This window comes from Delphinus delphis, chromosome 11, assembly GCF_949987515.2.
Source record: "Delphinus delphis chromosome 11, mDelDel1.2, whole genome shotgun sequence".
Taxonomy (NCBI): domain Eukaryota; kingdom Metazoa; phylum Chordata; class Mammalia; order Artiodactyla; family Delphinidae; genus Delphinus; species Delphinus delphis.
The window spans coordinates 91,787,142-91,810,123 of record NC_082693.1 but is presented as its reverse complement, the minus strand read 5'-3'; the positions used below and the strand labels follow the sequence as shown (position 1 = coordinate 91,810,123).

Genomic DNA, 22,982 nt, shown 5'->3' with positions numbered 1-22,982 from the left:
CAAAAGGGTTGCTTTTCCTTTCCTCTTCCTTTGTGGGGCTAATGCAATTCACCAGCCATCTGGTACTTTCTTGTGTTTAATTAACAAATATTGATTGAGCTCCTACCATGTGCCGGGCACTGTTCTAGGCACTGGGGATTCAGTGAATAAACAGAAATCCCTGCCCTGATATTCTCATGAGGAAGACAGGCAATAAATAAAATGTACAGGATGTTGGAAGATGAAAAGTGCTATGGAGAAAACAGCAGAAAAGGGGCCTGCTGCGAAGGACGGGCGAGAAGGGATTCCAACTTAAATAAAGTGGTCTGGGAAGGCTTCACATAGAAGACATTTTTGTGTAAACTTGAAAGAGGTGAGGGTGAGGTGTATGGATCTCTAGGGAGAGACCCAGGCAGGAACAGCATGTGCAAAGGTCCTGAGGTGGGTGTGTCCCTGAACTGGCCAGAAGCCCACTGGGTCTGGAGTGAGGAAGCAAGGGGAAGATGGTAGGATATGGGTTTGGAGGTAACAGGGTCCCCCTTACACGGGGCCTGTAGGCTGGTGTCTGATCTTTGACTTTTGTTCTGAGGGAGGTGGGAGCCATCAGGGTTCTAGCGGAGGGAGGACAAGATATGAGTGACCTTGTACAAAACAAGACGGAGGTGGTAGCTGCAGAAGGTCCTCTGTCCACTGGCCTGGCTGGGAGAGAGGCAGCAATGACTGCTGAGCAAGATGGGCTGCAGTGGGCCACGGCAGGACAGGCACCCTCAGGGGCCTCTGGTGGGCCAGACGAGGGCCAGCGACCTGGGTTCTACCTGGCCCTGTGGCTGAGCTGCTGGATCATCTTAGATCATTCTCAGCCTTATGTGCCCAGCTATGAACTGGAAATAATTCTAACACTGTTGTGAAGACCAGAGGAACTGAGCTAACTACTGTGGGAGCCCCAGAGGCTGGGAGGCTTCCTGGAGGAGGGAACCCTTGAGCTGAGCCTTGAAGTCCAAATAGAATTAAGCCTGGTGGAAGGAACGTGGGTGAGGATGGTGGGGGCTGGCGAAGAGCATCCAGGGCGAGGGACAGCGTGAGCAAAAGCTGGGAGGCTGGACACCAGAAGATACTGGGTATTGAGTGAGCTTAGCCGGGGGTCTCTGGGGAGTGGGAAGGCTGGAGGGCCCCTCCCTTCCATCTGGCATGGAGGGGTTGCTTTTTTTTATTTTTAATTATTTTTATTTTTATTTATTTATTTTAACATCTTTATTGGAGTATAATTGCCTTACAATGGTGTGTTAGTTTCTGCTTTACAACAAAGTGAATCAGTTATACATATGCATATGTTCCCATATCTCTTCCTTCGTGCGTCTCCGTCCCTCCCACCCTCCCTATCCCACCCCTCCAGGCGGTCACAAAGCACCGAGCTGATCTCCCTGTGCGATGCGGCTGCTTCCCACTAGCTATCTACCTTACGTTTGGTAGTGTATATATGTCCACGACATGGAGGGGTTGTTGTTGCCCCCACCCCCCCTGCAGCAGCGGGCAGGGCCGGGCTGTCCCTTCCGCCGGGGACACTTTTTCAGCCACCTCTGGGCTCTCCTGGGCCGGCCCCGCCCCTGGGCTGCCCTGGAGGCAGGGGCGGGGCCAGGCGCCCCAGAGCCGGCAGTGGGAGGGCGGGCCCGGGAGCAGGTGGAGGGCTGGCGGCAGCGGCAGCGGGGCTGCCATGGCTCGGCCTCCGGGTCCAGAGCACCGACTGCCACCTCTCCCCTCCTGGCCTGCCCCCCATGCCTGGCAGACCTTTGCCTTTGCCGGGGCTCCCGCCTGACCAGCCTCCCCTCCCCGTCTGGTTGGGATTTGGGGGCTGAGCCGTCTGGGGTCCCAGGGCCAATGCAGTGCCGGCTCCTCCGGGGCCTGGCTGGAGTCCTCCTCACCCTTCTGTGCATGGGGCTCCTCTCCCTACGGTACTACTCCAGCCCATCCCCGCAGGGCGTGCCGGAGACCCCCGGGCTGAGCCCGCCAAGCCCTCGGCCGCCGGAGCTGCAGCTGCACGATGTCTTCATCGCAGTAAAGACAACCCGGGCCTTCCACCGCTCCCGCCTGGAGCTGCTGCTCGACACGTGGGTCTCCAGGACCAGGGAACAGGTGACAAGCGGGTGACTGCGGGCCGCAGGAGTGGCCTCTGGTCTGAGGGACTCACAGAGGACTTTCTACCGAGCTGGGGTCCCTGGCGGCCTCGAGGGAGAAGCTGCTCACCCACCTGCCCCACCTGGGCTGTCTTCTCGCTCCTTCCTGGGAGGACCGGGGGCTCCTGCGGCCCTGACTGTGTCCCTTGCTGGCCCCGGAGCCAGGCGCTTCTCAGGCCCACTGCTTCGTTTCTTTTGGGGCCAGGCTGGGCCCCTGCCCCGGGCTCCTGGGTCCCTTCTGGGAGGTGGTCTCTCTATTCCCTGGTTGTCCTGGCACAGGTTTCGTTCCTGCCCACTCTGGCCCAGCCTGGCATCGGGGGCAATGGGGGCTGTTGGGCAGCTGCGACAGAGGCCCCCGAGAGGTCCTGACTCTGACATGCACCCAGGCCAGGCCGCCCCCTGTCCAGGCCCTGGGTGCTGTCCTTCTGCCCTGGCTGTGAGCGTGGAGCACAGGGACTGAGCCGCTGAAGAGGGGACAGTCTGGGGCGGGGGGGGGGGGGGGGGGGGCTGTTCGGGGAGAGCGGCAGGGGGGCATCCTCTCAGAACTCCTGAGAGTCCCTGCCCCCATGCCTCTGCGGCCCAGGGTGTGCCCAGGGCGGTGCACCTCACCTCCTGTGCTCCATTTCCTGTGGGGCACTTTCCGAGCGAGGGAGGTGGGGCGTGTGCTGTGATGGTGGCGGCTGAGGTAGTGGTGGGCAAGAGGTCAGGGCAGAGGTCTGCCTGGCGTGTGGGATTGTGTGTGTGTGTGTGTACACCCGCGTGCATGCTCACCTGCACGGAGCCAGTGTCAGTGTTAGATGTGCCGTGACAAGAGGCGTGTGTGCCGCAGGGCTGCGTGGCTGCTGTCGTTCTGGGGAGGTGGCTGTGACACGCCGAGTCCCTTCTGGCTCTTGCCCTCCTCACATCCAGTGCCCTCCTCAAGCAAAGTCAGTGATTCGGGGGTGCTGGGAGTCATCCCTGGGGGAGGGAGATACACACACACACACACACACACACACACACACACACACACACACACACACACACACTGTCCCCACTTCGGCTCAGTGGAAGTGACGAGCCTTCAGAGGGGGTTGGGGGCTCCTGGAGACCAAGGAGCGGGGAGGTGGTGCCTGGAAGAGGCCAGGGCCCCCTGGGGAGGGGGCACCCCTGCCCTGATTTCCTAGCACCCTGGATTAACCCTTTCCTTGCTGTACCCCCAGCACCCCAGGCTCCTCCCTGGGGCTCTGCACAGCTTCTCGTCTTGGGCAGATTCTGGCTCCACTGGCGGAAGTCGCCAAGCCTGGCCCTCCCCGCAGACCTTCCTGTTTATGGTGCTGTCTGTGTGTACCCGGGAGCGTGGCCTCATGTGGTCAGAGGCCCTTTCCTGTCTCGTCTTGATCACTATGGTGGTGTGCTTGCTCCGGATGAGGAAACTGAGGCCAGAGAGGAGGAAGTGCTTGCCCCGAAGGCCTGAGGGGGCAGAGCCCAGTAGGAGCCGGCTGCCATCTCCCGCTGGGGCCCCTCCTTCTCTGCTGAGACCCGGGATCCCAGAGCTGCCTAGTCACTTGGGCCTCCAGCCTGGGTGTCTGGGCCTGGCAGGACCAGGCCGGCAGAGGAGAGGCAAGCAGCCCCCCGCTGTGCCCTGAGCTCAGCCCCAGATGCTAACCGGCTGCTCAGCATCTAAGTGACAGCATGTCGGTGCATCGCTCTGTGGAACCTTCACAATAACCCGAGTGGTAGGTATTGACATTCTCAGTTTACAGGTGAGGAAACTGAGCGAGGTTAAGCAGAGGTAGGAGATGAATTCACTCAGTTGGACGCTCCCACCCCCCCCACCCCTGCCCCTAGCACAAGGGGCAGAGTCTAGAAATCTTGTCCTTTAAGGCAGGGTTGAAAAAAGGAAAGATACTCAGAGGAAGAGGAGAGGAGACAGAGAGACCCACTGCATCTGGGCCCCCTTCGTTTCCACCCTTTGGCTCATCTCTTCCTGTGACCTTGGCCAAGGCCTTCCACCGTTCAGCCTCAGCTTCCCCAGCCACACAGGGCAGGAGGGTCTCGGAACCTCTTTCAGCTCTGCTATCAGCAGCGGTCCTGAGCTGGTTAACTCCAGGGCTGGGCACCCGCCCCAGCTGGTTAAGGCAGCCGGGTGGCAGGTGGGCCTTTGTGGCAGCGAGCTGGGGCTCGTGTGGGGCCTTTGTCCCAGGCAAAGGGGGTGGGCTCGGGGAAGGCACATTTTGTGATTCGGGGGGGGTCTTCCTCTTCCCCACAGTCCTCGAGGAGGGCGGGTGGGGGATGGGGGAGGAACAATGGCCCCACATCTCCCCTCCTCTGCAGCAGATGGCCCCCGGCCACCCCTCCCCTGACCCCAGCAGGCTGTCTGTCCCTTTGTTCTCCTGCGAGGTTTTAACCATTGTCAGAGTCCCTCCTTGAACAAATCACATGCAACCTTCAGCTCGGAGGAAACTGCCCGCCGCTCTGTGCCAACCTCAGGATTCCCAGGGACCGAAACACCAGCCTCATGCACCCTGCTCAGCCCCCGGGCCCTGCTGCGGGGACCCCTCCCCTCCGCCTCCCCCCACCGATTCATTCACAGGCATTCCCTGGCCCATTTGGCCCACGCTCCAGACTTGAGAGGGTTCCGCTATCTGGGTGACTGTTTGGTGGCAAAGTTTGCCAGGGAGCAGGGCAAGAAAGGTCAGGCTCCCCCGGGGGCTGTGTTGAAAACAGACTTGGGGTAAGGCAGGACGGAGCAGGGAGAGCAGGGAAAAGGTGACCAGCGAAGCGGGCAGGAGGTGACGAGGGTGGGCTGGACCGAGGGCTGGCCGTGGAGGCTGGAGGGAGAGGGTGCACCCTGGGCAGTTTGAAAGTTGGGTGGACAGAATTTGTTGACAGACTGGATGTGGGTGTGAGAGAAAGAGAGGAGGCACGGTGACCCCAAGGTGTTGGGTTCCAGCAAGATGGGGAAGAGTGAGAGGAGCCCAGGTTCCGGGGGCGCTTGGGTGCTCGGTGTTGTCGCCCTCAGTCTGAGGTGCCTGCTAGACCCCCAGGGAAAAGTCTGGCTGTAGTGGGAGTTGAGGGCGGGGAGAGGTCCAGGCTAGGTTCAAATGCTAGCTCTCCTCCTGCCAACCGCACCGCCTTGCTCCATCACTCAGCTTCCGTTTTGCCATCTGCGAAGCGGACAGATCATAACACCTGTCTGGAGGTTTAGTGAGGTCATGGGGGACCAGGTGTATGAATGCTGTTGGTGGGTCACCTCTCCTACCTGGCAGATGTGCAGGGGCCCCGACACTTGCACAGGGAGTTTGCGTGGCTGTGAAAGTCGTGACCGTCTCTCTAAGTAGTTTGGTGTCCTAGCGTGTGGGTCTGTCTACTGAACAAGTGTTTAGGGTTCTGTATATGTGGAGGGGCCAAGCGGGACTGTGATGTGTGTGAGATGTGATGTGTGATGTGTGATGTGCGATGTGATGTGTGTGTGTGATGTGATATGTGATGTGATGTGTGTGTGATGTGATGTGTGATGTGATGTGTGTGTGATGTGATGTGTGATGTGTGTGTCCGTGATGTGATGTGTGTATGATGTGATGTGTGTGTGTGATGTGTGTGTGATGTGATGTGTGTGTGTGTGAGTGATGTGTGTGTGATGTGATGTGTGTGTGATGTGATGTGTGTGTGATGTGTGTGTTGATGTGATGTGTGTTATGTGATGTGTGTGTGTTGTGATGTGTGTGTGTGATGTGATGTGTGTGTGATGTGATGTGTTTGTGTGTGATGTGATGTGTTTGTGATGTGTGTGATGTGATGTGTGATGTGTGTGTGATGTGATGTTTGTGTGATGTGTGTGTGTGATGTGTTTGTGATGTGTGTGATGTGATGTGTGATGTGTGTGTGATGTGATGTTTGTGTGATGTGTGTGTGTGATGTGATGTGTGTTATGTGATGTGTGTGTGTTGTGATGTGTGTGTGTGATGTGATGTGTGTGTGATGTGATGTGTTTGTGATGTGATGTGTGTGATGTGATGTGTGATGTGTGTGTGATGTGATGTTTGTGTGATGTGTGTGTGTGATGTGATATGTGTTATGTGATGTGTGTGTGATGTGATGTGTGTGTGATGTGATGTGATGTGTGTGTATGTGTGATGTGTGTGTGATGTGATATGTGTGTGTGTGTGTGTGTGTGTGTGTGGTTGATGAAGGTGCGATTCTGCTAAGGGTGTGTGACTCTGGTAGGGACCCTGTGGGTGCTGGTCTGTAAGGGGGCTGAGTGTGAGCCTGATGGGCTGGTGTATACCGCGAAGTTGTACAAAAGCTGGGTTGTGTGTGTTGTATGGCGGGGGTGGGTTGGGTAGTTGAGAAAGTCATGTTGTCCTAAAGGAGCGTGTGACTGTGAGAGGGGTGTGTGTCCATCACTGAAGGAGGACAGAGGTCTGCCATGTGTGTATCCACCTGGACTTGGCTGTGGTGGGCTGTGGGCTGCCCGGGACTCTCCTTGGCCAACCCCAGTCCTGATTCCTTTCTCCTTCCTAGACGTTCATCTTCACCGACAGCCTGGATGAAGGCCTCCAGGAGAGACTGGGTAACTCTGGGTGGGTTGGGGGCCCCTCGGCTGTTGCCAGGGAAAGCTGGGGTGGCTGTCCCCTGGCCTGGGGTTCCCCAGGAAACACGGCTGCCCACCCTTGTCACAGGGGGATTCCCCTTTTGCCCAGGACGGGAGCAGGCTCCTTCCCTGGAAACGGGTATGGGTGTGGGGAGGGACTGTGCGAGACAAGACCCTGGACACCTGGGTCCCAGCCCGGCCTACTGTCCATTAGCTCCAGGGTCCTGGGCAGGTCAGCCCCCCCCCCCCCCCCCCCCCCCGACCTCAGCTTCCCCATATGTAAAATGGGACTGGAGGCACTGCTCCAGGCTTTCTGAGGCCCCGCCTTCCTCTGCATTCTCACGCTGCGCAGGGCTGTTGGGAGGAGCTGGGCAGGGGCCCCTGACCTGTCCTCCCTTCTTCAGGGTCCCACCTCGTGGTCACCAACTGCTCTGCGGAGCACAGCCACCCTGCCCTGTCCTGCAAGATGGCTGCTGAGTTTGATGCCTTCTTGGCCAGCGGACTGAGGTGAGTTCACCTTGGTCTCTGGGGGCAGGCGTGACCTTTGCCTCGGGCCAGTTCCTAAATGAGGTGTCTTGTGGAAAAAGTAAGGTTGTCCGGGCCCTGTGAATTTAATCACATGTAGGGCCTGCTGGGATCTGTCTCTGGACAGACAGATGGGATTCCAATTCTGCTGTTCACTGGCTGTGTGACCTTGGGCAAGTGTCTTAACCTTCCTGAGTCTTGGTTCCCACCTGTGAAGTGGGCACAACTTCCTCATGAGCTTACACCAGACGCTGCCTGGCACAGCACACACCAGTGCCTTCAGTGTTAGCCTCCCCCACCCCATAAGTCTGTTGAGGGCGCAGGGCGGAGTCTGGCTGGCTGGCAGCCCTTGGGAACCCCCTCCAGGTTCACTGTCCCGCGTTCCATCCCCACAGGTGGTTCTGTCATGTGGATGACGACAACTATCTGAACCCGAGGGCGCTGCTGAAGCTGCTAAAAACCTTCCCGTGGACCCGCGACGTCTACATCGGCCGGCCCAGCCTGAACCGGCCTATCCACGCTTCTGAGCCGCAGCCGAACAACCGCACGGTCGGTTCCCTCGCTGCCTCCTTTGTGCATTGGCCGCTGGCCCCGGGGGCGGGGCCATGCGGGGCGGGGCCATGCGGGGGCGGGGCTGTGGAGGGGTCCGGTGGGTTTTCTGGGTTTCAGATTTGGCTGCAACCGGGTGTGTCTCGGCTGGTGGCTTCGCCTGTGATCCTCAGTCTCGTCCTTTATGAAATGGGGAGATTGAGATAATGCAGGTAAGGCACAGAGACTGGTGCTTAGTAGGGCCTCGGCCACGGAGGAGCAGTGGCTCGTCCTGGTCACACAGTGAGCATGGGGGTGGGGGTGAGTTGAGGCTTCCTGACTCCACGGCGGGGCTCCTAGCCACCTGGCATCACCATGTAGTTGTACAGATTATTAAAATGCTGAATCCGCTGGGCCGGGTAGTAAATTGTGGCTGCCGGGAGCCCCTGAACCCTCCCCTCCCCTCCTCTCCTCTAGACACCCCTCGTCTTTCCAGATTTCACTAACCAGCAACTGAGTTGACACCTGGTACAACAGGGTTCCCAGCACCGGCTTCAGCTCCAGACCTGAATGGACAGGTTTAGGTCGCCAGATTTTGCCCCTAGGGCTTCCTTGGCCCCTGTGAAGAGTCAGGCCATGGGTCCCCCTCTCTAGACGTGGTGCCTGGAGCGGGAGCTGGGCCAGTTGTGGGGTTTTCTCCCTCCCAGGGTCACCATCTGCTTCACTAGGGAAACCAAGAGCAGGGAGCACAGAACCTTAATTATCTGCAGCTAATCAGCCTCTGAGCCCTAATTAAATCTTCCTGGGCCTTGGGGGAGCGTGTGTGAGCGAGCTGATGCCAGGTGAGCCGCGGGGTCTTCCAGACTCCCACACCTCCTCATCCCTGACCTAAGAGTTTGAGAGCTCCGCTCTGGAACCTGACTCCCAGGGTTCACACACCAGCCCTGCTACCTCCTGGCTTTGTGACCTTGAATGAAGTCACCTCACCTCTCTGTGCCTTGGTTTCCTTATCTGTAAAATCAGTGAAAACAGTCACTACCTCATAGGGCTGTTGTGAGCAAAAAAAGAATTAAATGCGGTCATCTATCCAAGGGCTTGGAACGGGATCTGCCACGTGGTGGACACTAGAGTGTGTTATCAATCAGCACCCGACTCAGCACAGCCTCATCTCTGAGCTGTGTTCTTCCCGTGCTGGTTCAGGACACACCCAGTCCTGGGCACACCCCGTCCCCGACCTCACAACGTGCATGAATGCCCTCCTTGTCAGACACCCCACCAGCGGGATCCCAGGACTCTGCTCCAAAGTGTCCTGGTCTGTTAAGACCCTGGCATCCCCCAGGGTGGGACAGCAAAGGGGGCAAGGGCTCGGGCTTGGAGTCAGTCCCAGCTCTGGGACCTCAGTTCTGTGCACCTTGGTCACCTCACCTACAGCACAGGGCTCTGCATAGTCAGTGCTCAGGGTTAGGCACTTGCATGGTCGCTGCTGACGTTGCTACAGTTCTCTGGGAGTGGAAGCCCTGCCCTCATCAATTCATTAAACAAGCATTTATTGGGCACCTCCTGTGTGTCAGGTCCTCAAGAAACCATTCATTCTGCCTGGTTGAGGCCTGACCTCTCTCTAAGAGGGCAGAGTTTCCAGAAGTAAGCTCGTAGAGGTCTTTAGGAGGAGGACACCTCTGGGCCAGGAGAACCACCGGATTTCAGAACTGGAGCCAATGTTGTACTCACAGGTGACAAATCTGAGGTACAGAGAGGGGCAGGAACTTTCTCAAGGTTACACAGCTGTGCAGTGGAGGAGGCGGGGGCCCTTCCACTTTCCAGCTCCCTGCCCACGGCTCTTCTCACTGCTGCATCATGGGAGGTGACCCAACCCAATGTAACACGCATCAGTGAAGCACCAACTCTGTACTTGGGAGAAGGTAACTTTAGGGCACTTGTTTGACCAAGAGATGATACAGCTGAAGAGGTTCAGTGTTTCTCAAAAGCCTTAAAGAAATTCATGTGAATTCACAGGTCCTCACAGAGGAGGTAGAAGGGGCCTTGGGCCATGGTGATGTTGGGTGAGGGCAGAAAGTGGTTTACACCCCAAAGGGGTGGTATTGGTTGCTGAGATTGAAATGCCAAGGGGTTTGCTGGCCTTAGGGGCTCACAGGCCTGCCTGCCCTTCTCTCTTTCCTCCATGAGACCTCATTCTCTCCTTTTGCAGAAAAGCTTTCTTGGTCCCAGGAGTTGGGAGTGGTGAGGCCAGTGTTCATGGCCCGGTGTAAATGGCATCAGGATTACCTTTACTGGTGACCCTGTCAAAGCATCTCTCCCTCACAGCATATGGAGCTCAGGCGAGGACTCTGATTGGCTGGCTGAGTCTGTTGCTGAGCCAGTCACTGGGTCAAAGGTGTGGTCTTGTGATCCATCATTCCTGGGGCACCTGCCTGTATCTGTGACCTATGGGAGCAGGTGCTGTGTTGGGCAGTCCCTCCTGAACCACATGGGGATGTTTCTCTGAGGATAGGGATAAGGTGCACTGGGTGGACAAATATGATATGTGTCCTCTTTAACTGAAATCCAGCCAGATTGGGGTCTAATTGTTGTCCCCATCATTCTTAAATAGCTATGTGACTTTGGGTCTCGGTTTCCTTATCTATAAAATGGGCATAATAATGTCAGGCTGTAGGAAGACTTTAGTGAGATGTGAAATAAAAAGTTTTGAGCCATGCTTGTTGGGGGTAAGGGGGGCCCTGGCTGTTGCCCCCACCCCAGGCTCACCCTACGTTTTGGCCCTCCCCATCTCTCCCCGCAGAGGCTGGTACAGTTCTGGTTTGCCACCGGGGGCGCCGGCTTCTGCATCAACCGCAAACTGGCTTTGAAGATGGCCCCATGGGCCAGGTAAGCAGAGACCTAGAGACTGGTGGAAGAGGTGGGGGGGTGCAGAGAGGGGGTGTTGGCTGGTGTGTGGGTGGGGCCTTTGCAGCAGGAAGGGCTTGAGAGCGAGCTCAGGAGAAACTACCTCTCATTCCCGCTGCATCACAGAGTTACACGGTTAGTGGTGAGCAAGCCACCTGTCACCATGCCCTTGGGGGTACACCGCCTAGTCACTCTGCCACACACAGGCAAGTTGTGTAATCTCCAGGAGCCTCAGTGCCCCCATCTGTAAAATGGACCTGATAATACAATGGCCAGTGGTTGTTGTAAGGGTTAAATGAAAAAGTGTCTGGGCTGGCACCTGGCAGGAGCCCGGCAAACGTTAGGGCCCGTTTTCAGCCCTCTTCTGACTGGTCACTGTCACAGGGGAGGTGAAGGCCAACTGGAAGGGCACTCAGAGGAGGGAGTAGGGCCTTCTGCTTGGGGAAAGGAGGGAAGGCTTCCTGGAAGAGGTGAAATTTGAGCTGGGATGGTCCTAGAGGGCTCAGACTGAGGGGGATCGTGGGAGTAGTGGAAGCCCTCAGTACCTGGTGGGGGTGCTGATATTCTAGAGAGGACGTGGCCGAGGTCTAGCCTCTTGAGGTCTGCCGAGCAGGCTGTTATTAACAGCTGCATCAGTGTCGCTACCTTGAATTGAGGGTTGGCTCTGAGCCAGGCCTGTGCTTTGCTAAGAGTATCACAGCCCCCGGGGAGGAAGGGGCGTTGGCCTTATTTCTACTGGGCTGAGGAAACTGAGGTGCTGAGGGGCTAAGCAAAGTAATTGGTTCAAGGTCGCTCAGCTGCTGGGTTTGGCTCTAAGGCCTGCGTGCTCTGTCACTACACCAGCCTGCCGTGCCCTACCCTGGACGGGAGGGGTCCTCCAGGGCCAGTTTGTGCCCTGGCTGGGAGCAGGAGTGCTGTCCTAGCATCTGTCGACAGCAGGCATGTACACACAACCAGGGGTCATCCCTGTGCCTGGGCTGCCCCCATCGAGGCTTCTGTCCACCTCTATGGTACATTTGTGTGAATTAGAAAAATGTACCCACTCTGGGCAGGTGCAGCCTGGGGAGGGGGGCAACGGCTGGGTTTCTGCACCCACTCGACCCCTCAGTCAGGCATCCTGCACAGCGGGGCAAGCTGCCCCGCCTGGCACCCCCGCGGCGTTCGTGGGGTACGCAGTCAGGTGACGCCCTTGCCTGGAACACCGCTCCTCCCCTGCTCGGCACCTGGCTGACTCCAGCTCATCCTGTAAGACTCTGTTTAAAAACTGCTACTGCCACGATTAAGTAAAGAGCAAAACAAAAGACTGCCACATCCTCTGGGAATTCACCTTGTCCTCCCTGTGTCCCCACGCCTCGTGCTTCCCTCTGACTTAGTACCAGTCCTCTGAAATGACCTGCTCATCTATCTGTCTCCCTCCAGAATCGGGGCTGCTGTTGAGGGCAGGAAGCATTTCTTTCTCATCTCTTTGTCCTCAGCCTCTGTGTCATGGTGGCTGGCAGCAGGTAGATGCTCAAACTCAAGAATGAATGAATGAGTGAGTGAATGAATGAAAAGAAAGAGAGAGAAAGAAAGGATACATTTTTTAAAAGGGCTGCCTTTCACCTTTCCTCCACTTAATCCTCGCAACAGCCTTGTGAGGGCAGGGCCATTATCATGCCCATTTTACAGAAGAGGAAACTGAGGCTCCTTGTGACTTGCACAAGGCTACACAGTATGCAAGAGGCAGATGCTAGAGCCAAGCTCCGTTTTCCCAGCTGGCCTGGGCGGAGGCAGGGTCTTCAGGGAGGCAGGGAGGGCTTTAGGTGTCGAGGGCCTTAGGCCAGTGCCTGCAGCATGACTGTGTCCCTCAGTGGCCCCCGCTTCGTGGACACATCTGCCCTCATCCGGCTGCCTGATGACTGCACTGTGGGCTACATCGTCGAGTGCAAGCTGGGCGGCCACCTGCAGCCCAGCCCTCTCTTCCACTCCCACCTGGAGACCCTGCAGCTGCTGGGGGCTGCCCAGCTCCCAAAGCAGGTGAGCCAGCCTTGGGGCAGGTGGCACTGGGGAAGGTGTTTGTGGGGGCTCTCCCCTATTGATGGAGAAACTGAGGCCCAGGGTGGCAAAGGATCCCCTTGAGGGCATGCAGTGACTCAGCTCTCTCCACCTCTAACCCTCAAGGGTCTGCATTTATGATGCTAAAATTATTTGATCTGGTTCCCAAATGCCAGCTGGAGGGACCTGCACACATGAGATGAAGCTCGTCTTGAGGTTCAGACCACCCAGCTCGCCACATGCTACCTCCTTCCCTCTCTCCTCTCTTCAACCTCCCATCCTCCCCGCACCCTCTGAAGGGGCCAGTCCTTTTCACCTGCCTATCGGCAGCCCCCTCCTTCACCAAAGCTTACAGGTGTCACTGGGAAGGACCAGGTCTTCAGCAGGGACATCCAAGTGTAATGTCAGGCTGGGGGAGGGGGAGGGACCCGTCCCACTACCTGGCAAGGAATGACTCTGCTGAGGTCCAACTGGCTCTGCCTTGCAGACACGCCCTCCAACTCATGGGTTTCCAGCCCCGTAGAGGGTCCTGGCTGGGAGGCCCCTGGGATCTTCTGCCTCATGGTGTGAGTGAGTCAGAGCCCTTTTGGCTGCAAGTGACAGAGAGGCAACAGACTAATTAAACAGAAAAGGTCTGTTTAAGTCGCGTACCTGAGAAGCTGAGGGCTTGGCCTGACTTGCTAGATCTGGCAGGGTCTGGGTGCTCAGACCCTGTCCCCTCTCTCATGTGCCCTCCCCCACGTGGGCCTCATTCTCAGGCAGGCTCAACCCTCATGCTGGCAAGGTGGCAGCCCCTGGTTTCCACCCCACCCATGGGAAGAGAGCTCCTCCTTCCACCAGATCTCAGGACTGGTGCTCATTGGTCACATGGCCCACTTGGGTCACATGACCTGTCTCCTACCAGTGCCTAGAGTTAGAGTTGATTGGCCAGACCTAGAACGGGGATGCAGATTGGTCCCATTAGGATCACAGCCAGGAAAGAGGGGCAGATTTTGGACGGCCAAAACCAGGGCACCCTACAGGTGGGGTTTTCAGATCCCCCGCTGTGCCAGGCAGCACACTGGGGCCTTAACTTCTTTAACTCTCTGCTTCCCCACAGCATTCACGTGGGGGTGAGTCCTAACATTATTCCCATTCTACAGATGGAGAAACTGAGGCCCAGAGAGTGGAACTAACTGTGGCACACAGCTAGTAGAGGACAGAGAGGGATTTGAACCCTGCTTGGGTGGCCCCTAAGCCCACAGTCTTTAACCAGTGTGCTTGGCTACCTCTTGACGGGTGTCATCATCCTGTATCCTCATTTCTCGTGGAGTGACCTTAGGCTCCGGGTGGAGACGGATTGCCCAGGCCCTAGAGTGGGTCTCAGGAAACCTCCGTTCAGGCATGCAACTTTCTGGAAAGGTGCTTTCCCGCCTTGAGCCTCAGTTTCCCAATCTGTAGATGAGGGAATCGTTCCAGCCTCCCTAGTAAACTGGACCGTTGGCGGCACAAATGGGATTATGGTCAAAGGGGAGTGGGGTGGGGCCCTCAGCGGAACAGCCATTACTGACGGTGGAATTTCAGGTGCAGAGGAATGCTTTTTGTGCCCCTCAAAATGCCTTCTGTGCCTTCTCTGTTTCTGCCCAAATGCTGCCCCCTTGTGGGGTCGCCAGTGGGACGCCCTGCACCCTTCACTCTCTTCTCTGTGTCTCTCTGCGCAGGTCACCCTCAGCTATGGCGTCTTTGAGGGGAAACTCAACGTCATTAAGCTCCATGGCCCCTTCTCCCCTGAGGAGGACTCCTCCAGGTGGGTCTGGAGGCTGAAACTGTAGGATGGGAGGAGTGGGGCCTGCGTCCAGGCATCCAAAGATGGGAGAGCCAGGAGGGAGGGAAGTGAGAGAGGCCAGTGACTGACAGCGCAGAGCTGGGAGTGGAGGGAGTGGATTTCAGTCTCCGCTCTGTCACTGGCTTGCTGTGTGACCTTGGGCAGGTGCCTTGCCCTCTCTGGACCTTAGTTGCCCCATTTGTAACACAAGGAGGCTGAGCTATGTGGATCTGAAGGGCTCTCCCAGGCCTGATCCTCTGGGAGACTGTGGAAGACTGAGCTCTCTTCACTGAGCAAAGGAGATGCTCTAATGGAGGAGCTCCAGGCAGTCATGGGGAAATGAAAAGAAAATCTTTCTTAGGCTCTTTGTTTCTTTGATGATACTTTTTGATGGATAGAGGGTTGGAATGGGGGCTAGAATGCCACTTAGGCACCTTCCAGGTCTGTCCCCAAAGACTCCCTGGGGGGATTAGGGCTGCTCAGCCCAGCCCCCTCCGTCCCCCCCCAGCCCCACCCCCAGCCCCGATGGCTGTAGGGCAGCTCAGAGCACAGCCAGTGACATACTGTGTCAGGGGAGCAAGACCTGCTTAAGGAAGTAAAAGAAGCCAGTGTGGCTGGAATGTGGGAGGAGAGAGGAGAGTGGAGTCAGATCCAGTTGGGGAGGTGGCGGGGAACACCCTCTCCCATGCCCCCCAAGGCCCTGTGGGCTCTGTCTGGACTTCGGATTTATCCGTAGGGTCATCCTTAGGGGAGCCAGCACTCCTGCCCCTGAAATTCTGCAGAGCTGTCTGGCTGGGGGCAGAGGACTCACAGCTATCCCAAGGCTGCCTGGACCAGGGCTGTGTTGAACAAGTCGGGCATTCCAAGGAGACAGAGTTTGGCTCAATTTCTAAGAGGAAAGGAGCTGCCTTCTAATAGAGTGAACTCCCCATCCGTGGAGGCGTGCAAGCTATGGCTCTACTGCCAAGGCGTTTAAGAATTCGTGTTAAATGCTCTCAAAGCCTGAAGATTTAGAATCTAAAGGCTGCTACCTAATGGGCTGGAGCCAGCTGGGGACTCAGATATGTGCGGTCAGAGGGTGTGGCCTCAGCTGAGGCCTCTTCATGGTTTCTCTGGCTTTTGAAGTCTCTATAAACCAGCCGTTCTCAACCAGGGACCATTTTGCAACTCCCCCCCACGCCCCCCACTAAGGGACAATCGGCAGCGTGTGGGGGCATTTTTGATTGTCAAGACTCAGAGGATGCTTGCTGGCATCTGGTGGGTGGAGTCCAGGGACGCTGCAAAGTGTCCTACGATGTACGGGACAGCCGCACAACAGAATTATCTGGCCCCCCGTGTTCATCGTGCTGAGGTGGAAAACCCGTGCTCCAGAGCGTCTCTGTGACGTGCTCCCCAGGAACCCGTGGGAGTGACCCATCTTGTCCATTTCTGGTCTCTCCACAGGTTTCGCTCCCTCCATTGTCTACTCTACCCGGATACTCCCTGGTGCCCACAGCTGGTGGCCCGATGAACCCTGAACCTCCGGGCAAAGGTTGAGCTGAAGCCTTTGGTTGCCCTTAGCCTCCCAGGCGGCCTTGAGGGCCCGTGGCAGTTCCTGTGTGGGCAGCAGTCCCTGGCAGGGCCTCTGTGGTGGGCAGGCCCAGGATTGGATGGTGGCTGGCGGTAAAGGCATCCCAAGCCCCTGGGAGGTGGGCTGGACAGCCCAGGACCAGGTGCACCATGTGAGGGCCAGAGAGGCCTCAGGGGCTGGACTTCATGGGCCTTGGGTGGCTGGACTGAACAAGGGTAGGGGTCCTTGAGCTGCTCGGGCTCAGGAGTCCTAACTCTCCAGAGAATTACATGGGTCCCTTGGTGCGGTCAGAGCCCCCACCTCTGGTCCCTCAGTTACTCTCCCGGGGTCAAGCGCTGGGCCACCCACTCCTGGCTTCCTCGGCTGGATCCCCAACCACCGAGGGGATGCAGGTGGAAGAAGGGCAGAATCCAGGGTCTGCGGCAGATACTGCTATTGCTGACCAGTCTCCGGTCCCTGCTCCCCACCCGATTCTGTCTGGAGCATCCGCATGTCCAGACCCAGATGATGAATCAGAATGGGTCCTAGCCAATCACGATGATCCTTTTGCTCACTTTCCCAGCTTCCCTTTCTGTTAGGAGCTACTATATGACCCAGCCCTGGCCAGAGCCAGAGCTCTGTCTGTTAGTGCAAATAAAGCAAAACCAATAGAGAGGCTTCTGGGGAAGGTTTTGCGGCCCCAGACCCCATCTTCCTGCTGTGAATGTGGGTGTGATGTCTGGGTCTAGGGCAGCCACTTTGCCACCATGAAGGAAAGGCCAAGACAATCATCCACAGCTGTCCCTTCCAACATCTGGTTGTGTAAGAATATTAAACCCTTATTTGTTTAAGCCTCTCTTGGTTCAGTTTTCTGTTACATGCAGGCAAAGTCGTTCCTGACCGGGGCAGGGTCTTTGATCTGTCTGTCCCTCGGCTAGACAGCCCTGCCCTATCCTTGCTGGCTGTGTGACCTTGAGGAATCCACTTGGTCTCCCTGGCCTGTTGGCTCATTTTATATATGAGAAAAGGAATACCTACCTCGCGGGTTGTAGGTGAAATGATGCAGTTTGTAAAGGGCACAGCATGGAGAAAGGAATGGCTCAGTGAACAGTGATGGAAGTAGCGTGTGCTGGGTCGTTGCATGCCAGGGCATATAAGAGCGCATGTGCCGTACACCCTTCTACGCTCGTCTGTGCCTAAGGACATGTGTGGGGTGTATGGATGTGTTTGTGCCTGTGTCACACCTGTGTGTGTGTGTGATGTGCACGCATGTGAATATCTGTGTGCTATGAGGTGCTGGTTTGCTGGGGACGATTCTTCCTTTTATCTGTCTTCAGGGCCTGGGTTGGTGTGGCCAGAGAATAAGGCAGGCTGAATGGAGCTAAGGGATTCCGCCTCTGGTATCAGATAAAAGGGCACTTTGACAGCCCAGGTAGGAGCTGAGTTAAAGGTAAATGCCCTTAGAATTTCATGTCCCAGAGAGGCTGCATGACTGAATGAAAGTGATCGTGGTGCAATTTCAGGCCTGATGGTGCCTGTGGGGAGGGCTAGGAAGGGAAGTTGTCTGCTCCCCGCCAGCACTGTGCTCAGAGATGTTGTGTAATTGGCGTCACAGTGGGGCTCAGGGCTGAGGGGAGGAGGGAGGGAGGACAAAGGGGCTCTGACCCAGGCAGCTGGGGCTGGGGGCTCCTTTGGAGCACGTCCTCCAGCCCTCGAAGGGCCTCGTCCCTGCCGCAGCTCTGTCTGGGCTGATGGAACCGCCGAGCACCGGAGGCTTAGCACCTTCTTTTCCAAGGAGGAGCCTGACCCAGAGGGAGGCCGCTCTGTGCGTGTTAGGCGCAGGGCTTCCTTTCTTTCTGGGTTGACCTAATGCTGGGTTTGTGGGATGCGAGCCGAGTGGGGCGGGCCCTGGGCCCACAGCCCAGTGGGGATGGGATAGCGTGCTGTACTGCCGCTGTCCTCTCCACCCTGAGCGCGGAAGGCTGCTGGCTGGACCGCTTTTAGAAGCAGCAGCAGTTTTGCAGGTTGCTCCCAGATTCTGAGGGTCGGGTGGAGGGAATAGGACTCGGGCCATCTGCTGCCTCCATTGTCCCAGAATAGCTGCTGTAGGGCGGGGAGCAGAGTCAGCAAGGATCAGAATTGGGATGGAGGAAGGAGGGAGGCTGAGTTTAACCCTCTGTGGGTCCGTATGGGAGGGTGTGAAGCTGCCTGTAGGCTCTGCTAAGGTGACCTGTGTGGGCCCCACAGGCAGGGACTGGGAGCAAGGTTGGACCACCTTGTCTAGGCTTTGCTGTGTACCTTGGGCAAGTATTATTTCCACTTTACAGGTTAGGAAACTGAGGCACAGGGAGAAGGCCCTTGGTCCAGGTCACAGGGCTTTCAGGTGCCAGGGCCAAGGTTTGAGACTCCACAGTGGTCATCACAGCATGGGATGACCCTGCAGGGTCAGAGGGCCTCCTCAGGCCGGGGCTCTATCCTCCTTTCCCCCTCTGCCTCTATGCCCTTGGGCAGGTGACTTCACTACCATTCACTGGCCTCACCTGGGAAATAGGCACAAAGACCTCTACCTAGTGTGCAGGGGCAGTTTTGAGACGCTGCACGGAAAGCTCCTGTGGCGGGTAGTCACTCAATAACCACCGTCTCCCTGCCCTCCCCAAGCTCCGTGTTCTCGGCTGTAAAAGGGGGTGGAAGGGGCGCTGGACTGGCCATCACCTCCACTCCGCCATCCGGTCTGGGTCATGGTCAGTCTCTCCTGTGTTACCATAGCAGCCTCCTCGCTGGCCTCCCCTCAGGTCCACTCACCCTTGCCCACCGGTGCTGAGCACACGCGCCTCCTCGTGACTGCTGATGGGTGCGCAGCTCCTCTGCCTGCCCCAGCTCTCCCTCTCCCTGGAATGCACGACTGGATCGCTCCTGTCAAGCTCCAGTGTCCTCTCCTAGGGAGGCTGTCCTTGATCACCCACCACAAAGTGGCTGCCTGACCACCATCACCTTGCTCTGGGGTAGCTCTCTGCATGGCTCTCAACGTCTCTTGTTGGGGTACCTGCTTGCTCGTGTATTTGTTGTTCGCCCCCATCTGACTGTTGGCTCTGCGATCCCAGGGATTGTGGTGGTTTTTCTCACTCCTGCTCACTGCCTGGTGCATAGTAGATGCTCAACAAATATTTGTGGATGAGTTGAAAAACGAGTGAATGAGTTTCTCAGAGCTATTCCAGCTTTGTCAGCTTTAAGATTTTATGAAAGGTGCTAAAACCCCTTGGGGACCGGGTGATGGGGAAGATTTATAATGGAAGGATCAGGCTGGTAACATTGATCATTTTTAGTGTCACGCACGAAAGGAATATCTGACCTTACTTGCTTCTGATATGGTGCACTAGGAAGGACACAGCTTCACCCAGGAGGTCTGCTTGCCAGAATAATTGACTCTACACAGATCAACCCTCTGGGTCTAAATATCAGTGTCCAGGAAATGGGCGGGGCGCGGGCAGTGGAACATGTAAAAGGACAGCAGGAGGGCTCAATCCACCAAATCAACAATGAGGACGATTCTCCAGGACAAAGAGCCTGGTTTCTTCAACAGGTAAAATGACATAAAAAAGGGAAGGAGGAAGGACTGTTAGAGATTAAAATGGATTTAAGAGTCATAGCAACAAAATGCAGTGCACGGAGCTTGTTTAGATCCTGGTTCATAAAAATGGACCCTAAAAAGACATTTTTTTTTTTAGATTAACTTGTTCTTTTATTTGCCAGTATAACTACAGTAGCCTGCAAACTTTTTTAATCTAAAAAGTACATTTTACATCACAATCCAACAAACACACATATATAATATGTATACATATAGAAAAGTGAAACAAAAGTTTTGCCAAAAACGTCTACCCTCAGTGTTAATTCTTTTTAAGACGTTTTTTGTTTTTTAAACCAAGGCTGAACTGCACTGACACATCATAATCACCAAAGTTCCTAGTTCATCTTAGGGTTCACTTTATGAAGTGAATAATGTTGCACGTTCTGTGGGTTTGGACAAAAGTATGATGACAGAGGGCTTCCCTGGTGGCGCAGTGGTTGAGAGTCCGCCTGCCGACGCAGGGGACACGGGTTCGTGCCCCGGTCCGGGAAGATCCCACATGCCGCGGAGCGGCTGGGCCCGTGAGCCATGACCACTGAGCCTGCGCGTCCAGAGCCTGTGCTCCGCAACGGCAGAGGCCACAACAGTGAGAGGCCCGCGTACGGCAAAAAAAAAAAAAAAAAAAAGTATGATGACATAAAATCATTATGATGTCATACAAAGTATTTTCACTGCTCATAAAAACTTCTGCACTCTGTGTATTCATCTCCCCTCTCCCCTCAAACTCCTGGAAACCATTGATCTTTTCATTGTCTCCATTGTTTTGCCTTTTCCAGAATGGCATATAGTTGGAATCTGTTTTTCGTTTTTCTTTGAAGGGAGGGGTTCAAAGCCTATATGCCTATAAGACCACTCATGGCTCACCCACGTGTGGACAGGACAGGCTGTAGGTGGCAAACTCCCCCACTGAATACTGTAGCTTTCCTTCCAGTACTGAGCCCTGTCTCACTGGTCCTGCATAGCAGCCACGTGGAGGTGCAGGGGGATGGATATGTGTTGGGTATTTGTTCATAGGAAGGCCACAAGGTTTGTGTCCCTTGTCACAATGAACCCAGATTCCTGTCGGGTGTTAAAAAGACATTTTTGATAAAAATGAAGAAATTTGAATGTGGACTTTGCATTATATGGTATTAAGAAATTGTTCATTTTATTAGGTGTGATAATGAGGTTACTTTTTCAGAAATGTTCTAATGTGTGAGAGATACATTCTGAATATATTCTGAAATGATATATTGTCTGGAATTTTCTTTAAAGAGATGCTTGGGGGAAGGAATTAAATAAGGATGTCAAAATGGGGACGGTTGTTGAAGCGGGGTGATGGGCACATGGGGGTTCATTATTCCTATTCCCTTTATTTTGGTGTGTGTTTGAAATTTTCCATTAAAAAAGTAAAATTAAATAAATAAGAGGGCCTGTGGATATTCCATTTTGCTAGCTATGGCCCTCCCCCTTTGCTTTTCCCCTTTCTCTCTCCCCTGTCCCCTCCTCCATGCCCCACATTCAGGCCCAGAGAACATCTGTTCTCATCAGACACTGCTGTCCTGAGTCTACTTCCTGTTCTCCCCAAACACCCAGAGAAAGGAGAGGCAGGCCTTGACCAGAAGCTGACCCCTGCCTGATTTGCATTTTGCCTGTTTTCTGGTTTCCTTGAGGCCCATCCTGACTTCTTTTGGTTCTGAGCACTTGTCCCAACTGCTTCATAACCCAGCAGCACTTTCCTCGGGCACAGTCACTGGGCAGATTCCTCTGCCCACTTATCACTCCCCCTACTCATCCATCCAATAAGAATTTACTGTTCACCTCCTCTGGTGGGGGCATGGGGAGGTCCCGGTGTTAGAGGCTACACAGGGGAGTCAAGGGTAAGCCCTACCCTCAATAGGGAACTTGAATCCCAGTTGGGACAATATTGAAAACATGGTGTATCATGTAATCGATGAGGAACTGTGACCGTGGGACAGAAGAAGGGAGGGCTAAATTCTAGGGGGTGTAAGGGGCAGCAGGAATCAGGAAGATCTGGGTCTTGAGCCATGAGGAGGTGAGCAGGAACGGAATGCATCACATATTGCCTTGAAGATAGGTCTAGGGAGACCCTAAGGAAAGATAAATGTTAGTTATGGTTATGATTACTGTTTTCACGTGCCTGCTTATCTCACTTTGCGGGACAAAGATGAAGTACGTACCTGGCACCGTGTCCACGTAAAACACAGCAAGTTCTCTCCCTCCTTCCCTCCCTGCATCTCCTCCCGAATGACTTTGTAAATTCCCCCAGAACAGAGACCTTGCTCGATGCAGCTCTGTGCCTAATAGTATCTGGCACAGTGCTGGGCACATAGCAGGCGCTTCCTGAAGACCACTGACTATTTAGGTGGGTGAGTCAACCTCAGGCTAGTACCAACCTGGCTGTATTAGCATCACAGGTGCTTGGTAAAAACAGATTCCAAGGCCCCATCTTAGATCCTCAGAATGCAAGTCTCCAAAGAAGGGGCCAGGGAATCTGCATTTTTACCTGGTTTCCCAAGAGGATCTAAGCGGCCGCTGGGTTAGAGAACAAGGATTTGAGGCGCGTTCAGCACCATGGACAGAACCTCACGCCGCTGCCTTTCTCTACTCTCCTTCCTGGGACGAGATGGGGCGAGGGCATTCTAGGTATGTATGCGGCGGGAGTTAATGGTCTAACCCTGATGGAGGCCGTGAGACAACTGTGGCCTTGGCCCTCAAGTGACACAGCCCTTGTCTTTGCTTCAGGAGCACGTTTCGGGGTGGACACTGGTCCTGCTGCGGGAGACAGCTCTGACTGCACAGGGAGAGGCAGGATAGTAAATATTGCCTCTATTTCTTTTGTAAGTTGTAAGCGACCCTCATACTGTGCAAGCGGCAAAGCAGGAAGCCTGAGCCGGTGTGAACAAATCAATCCCCCGACCGTGGTTTGAGCACCTACTGTGTTCAAGGGCTGTGCTGGTAGCCAGGGGGCAGAGGGATGGGTGAGATACAGCCGCCAGCCTCAGGGCCAGCAGCTTGCCAAATACGGTTCATTGACTGTTAGAAAGCAGAGCTGCCTCGAAGATAACCAGACCCGGAGTCAGTGAGTATGCTTACTGGAGAGGCTGCCAGGGGAGTGGAGAGGACAGACACGTGGCAGAAGAGGCTTCCTGGATTTGAGACCTGGCCCTGGCGCACCGACTAGCTGTGTGGCCTTGTGCCTGCTGTTTAGCTTCCAGAGCCTCAGTTTCCTAATCTGAGAAATGGGAGTGACTACGTCCTTCCATCTCCCAGGGCATTTATAAGGA

The 22,982-nt window shown here is 55.5% G+C and overlaps 1 protein-coding gene and 1 pseudogene across 3 annotated transcripts; one reads left to right on the top strand and one right to left on the bottom strand.

Moving 5' to 3' along the window:
- The first annotated feature begins 1,670 nt into the window (after positions 1–1,670).
- Positions 1,671–16,914, top strand: MFNG (MFNG O-fucosylpeptide 3-beta-N-acetylglucosaminyltransferase). Of its 3 annotated transcripts, none has more exons than XM_060023939.1 (8): positions 1,671–2,109; positions 6,657–6,705; positions 7,131–7,233; positions 7,647–7,800; positions 10,577–10,662; positions 12,531–12,696; positions 14,415–14,500; positions 15,962–16,914. In XM_060023939.1, exons 1-8 carry the CDS (start codon positions 1,855–1,857, stop codon positions 16,026–16,028), a joined length of 966 nt encoding a protein of 321 aa, XP_059879922.1. In that variant the 5' UTR covers positions 1,671–1,854; the 3' UTR covers positions 16,029–16,914. The 3 variants fall into 3 exon arrangements, with proteins under 3 accessions (XP_059879922.1, XP_059879923.1, XP_059879924.1); XM_060023941.1 differs by having other exon boundaries at positions 1,973–2,109; positions 6,657–6,715; XM_060023940.1 differs by lacking the exon at positions 14,415–14,500.
- Positions 16,915–20,686: 3,772 nt separating this feature from the next.
- On the bottom strand, positions 20,687–20,779 carry LOC132434651 (small nucleolar RNA SNORA11; annotated as a pseudogene).
- Positions 20,780–22,982: the final 2,203 nt, after the last annotated feature.

What these genes read in the sequence shown, in the direction of transcription:
- MFNG (XM_060023939.1), top strand. Translation starts at nt 1,855, where the DNA reads ATGCAGTGCCGGCTCCTCCGGGGCCTGGCTGGAGTCCTCCTCACCCTT. An exon ending in TTCTTGGCCAGCGGACTGAG is followed by an intron (nt 7,234 to 7,646) that starts GTGAGTTCACCT and finishes CCATCCCCACAG; the next exon opens with GTGGTTCTGTCATGTGGATG. An exon ending in CCTGAGGAGGACTCCTCCAG is followed by an intron (nt 14,501 to 15,961) that starts GTGGGTCTGGAG and finishes GTCTCTCCACAG; the next exon opens with GTTTCGCTCCCTCCATTGTC.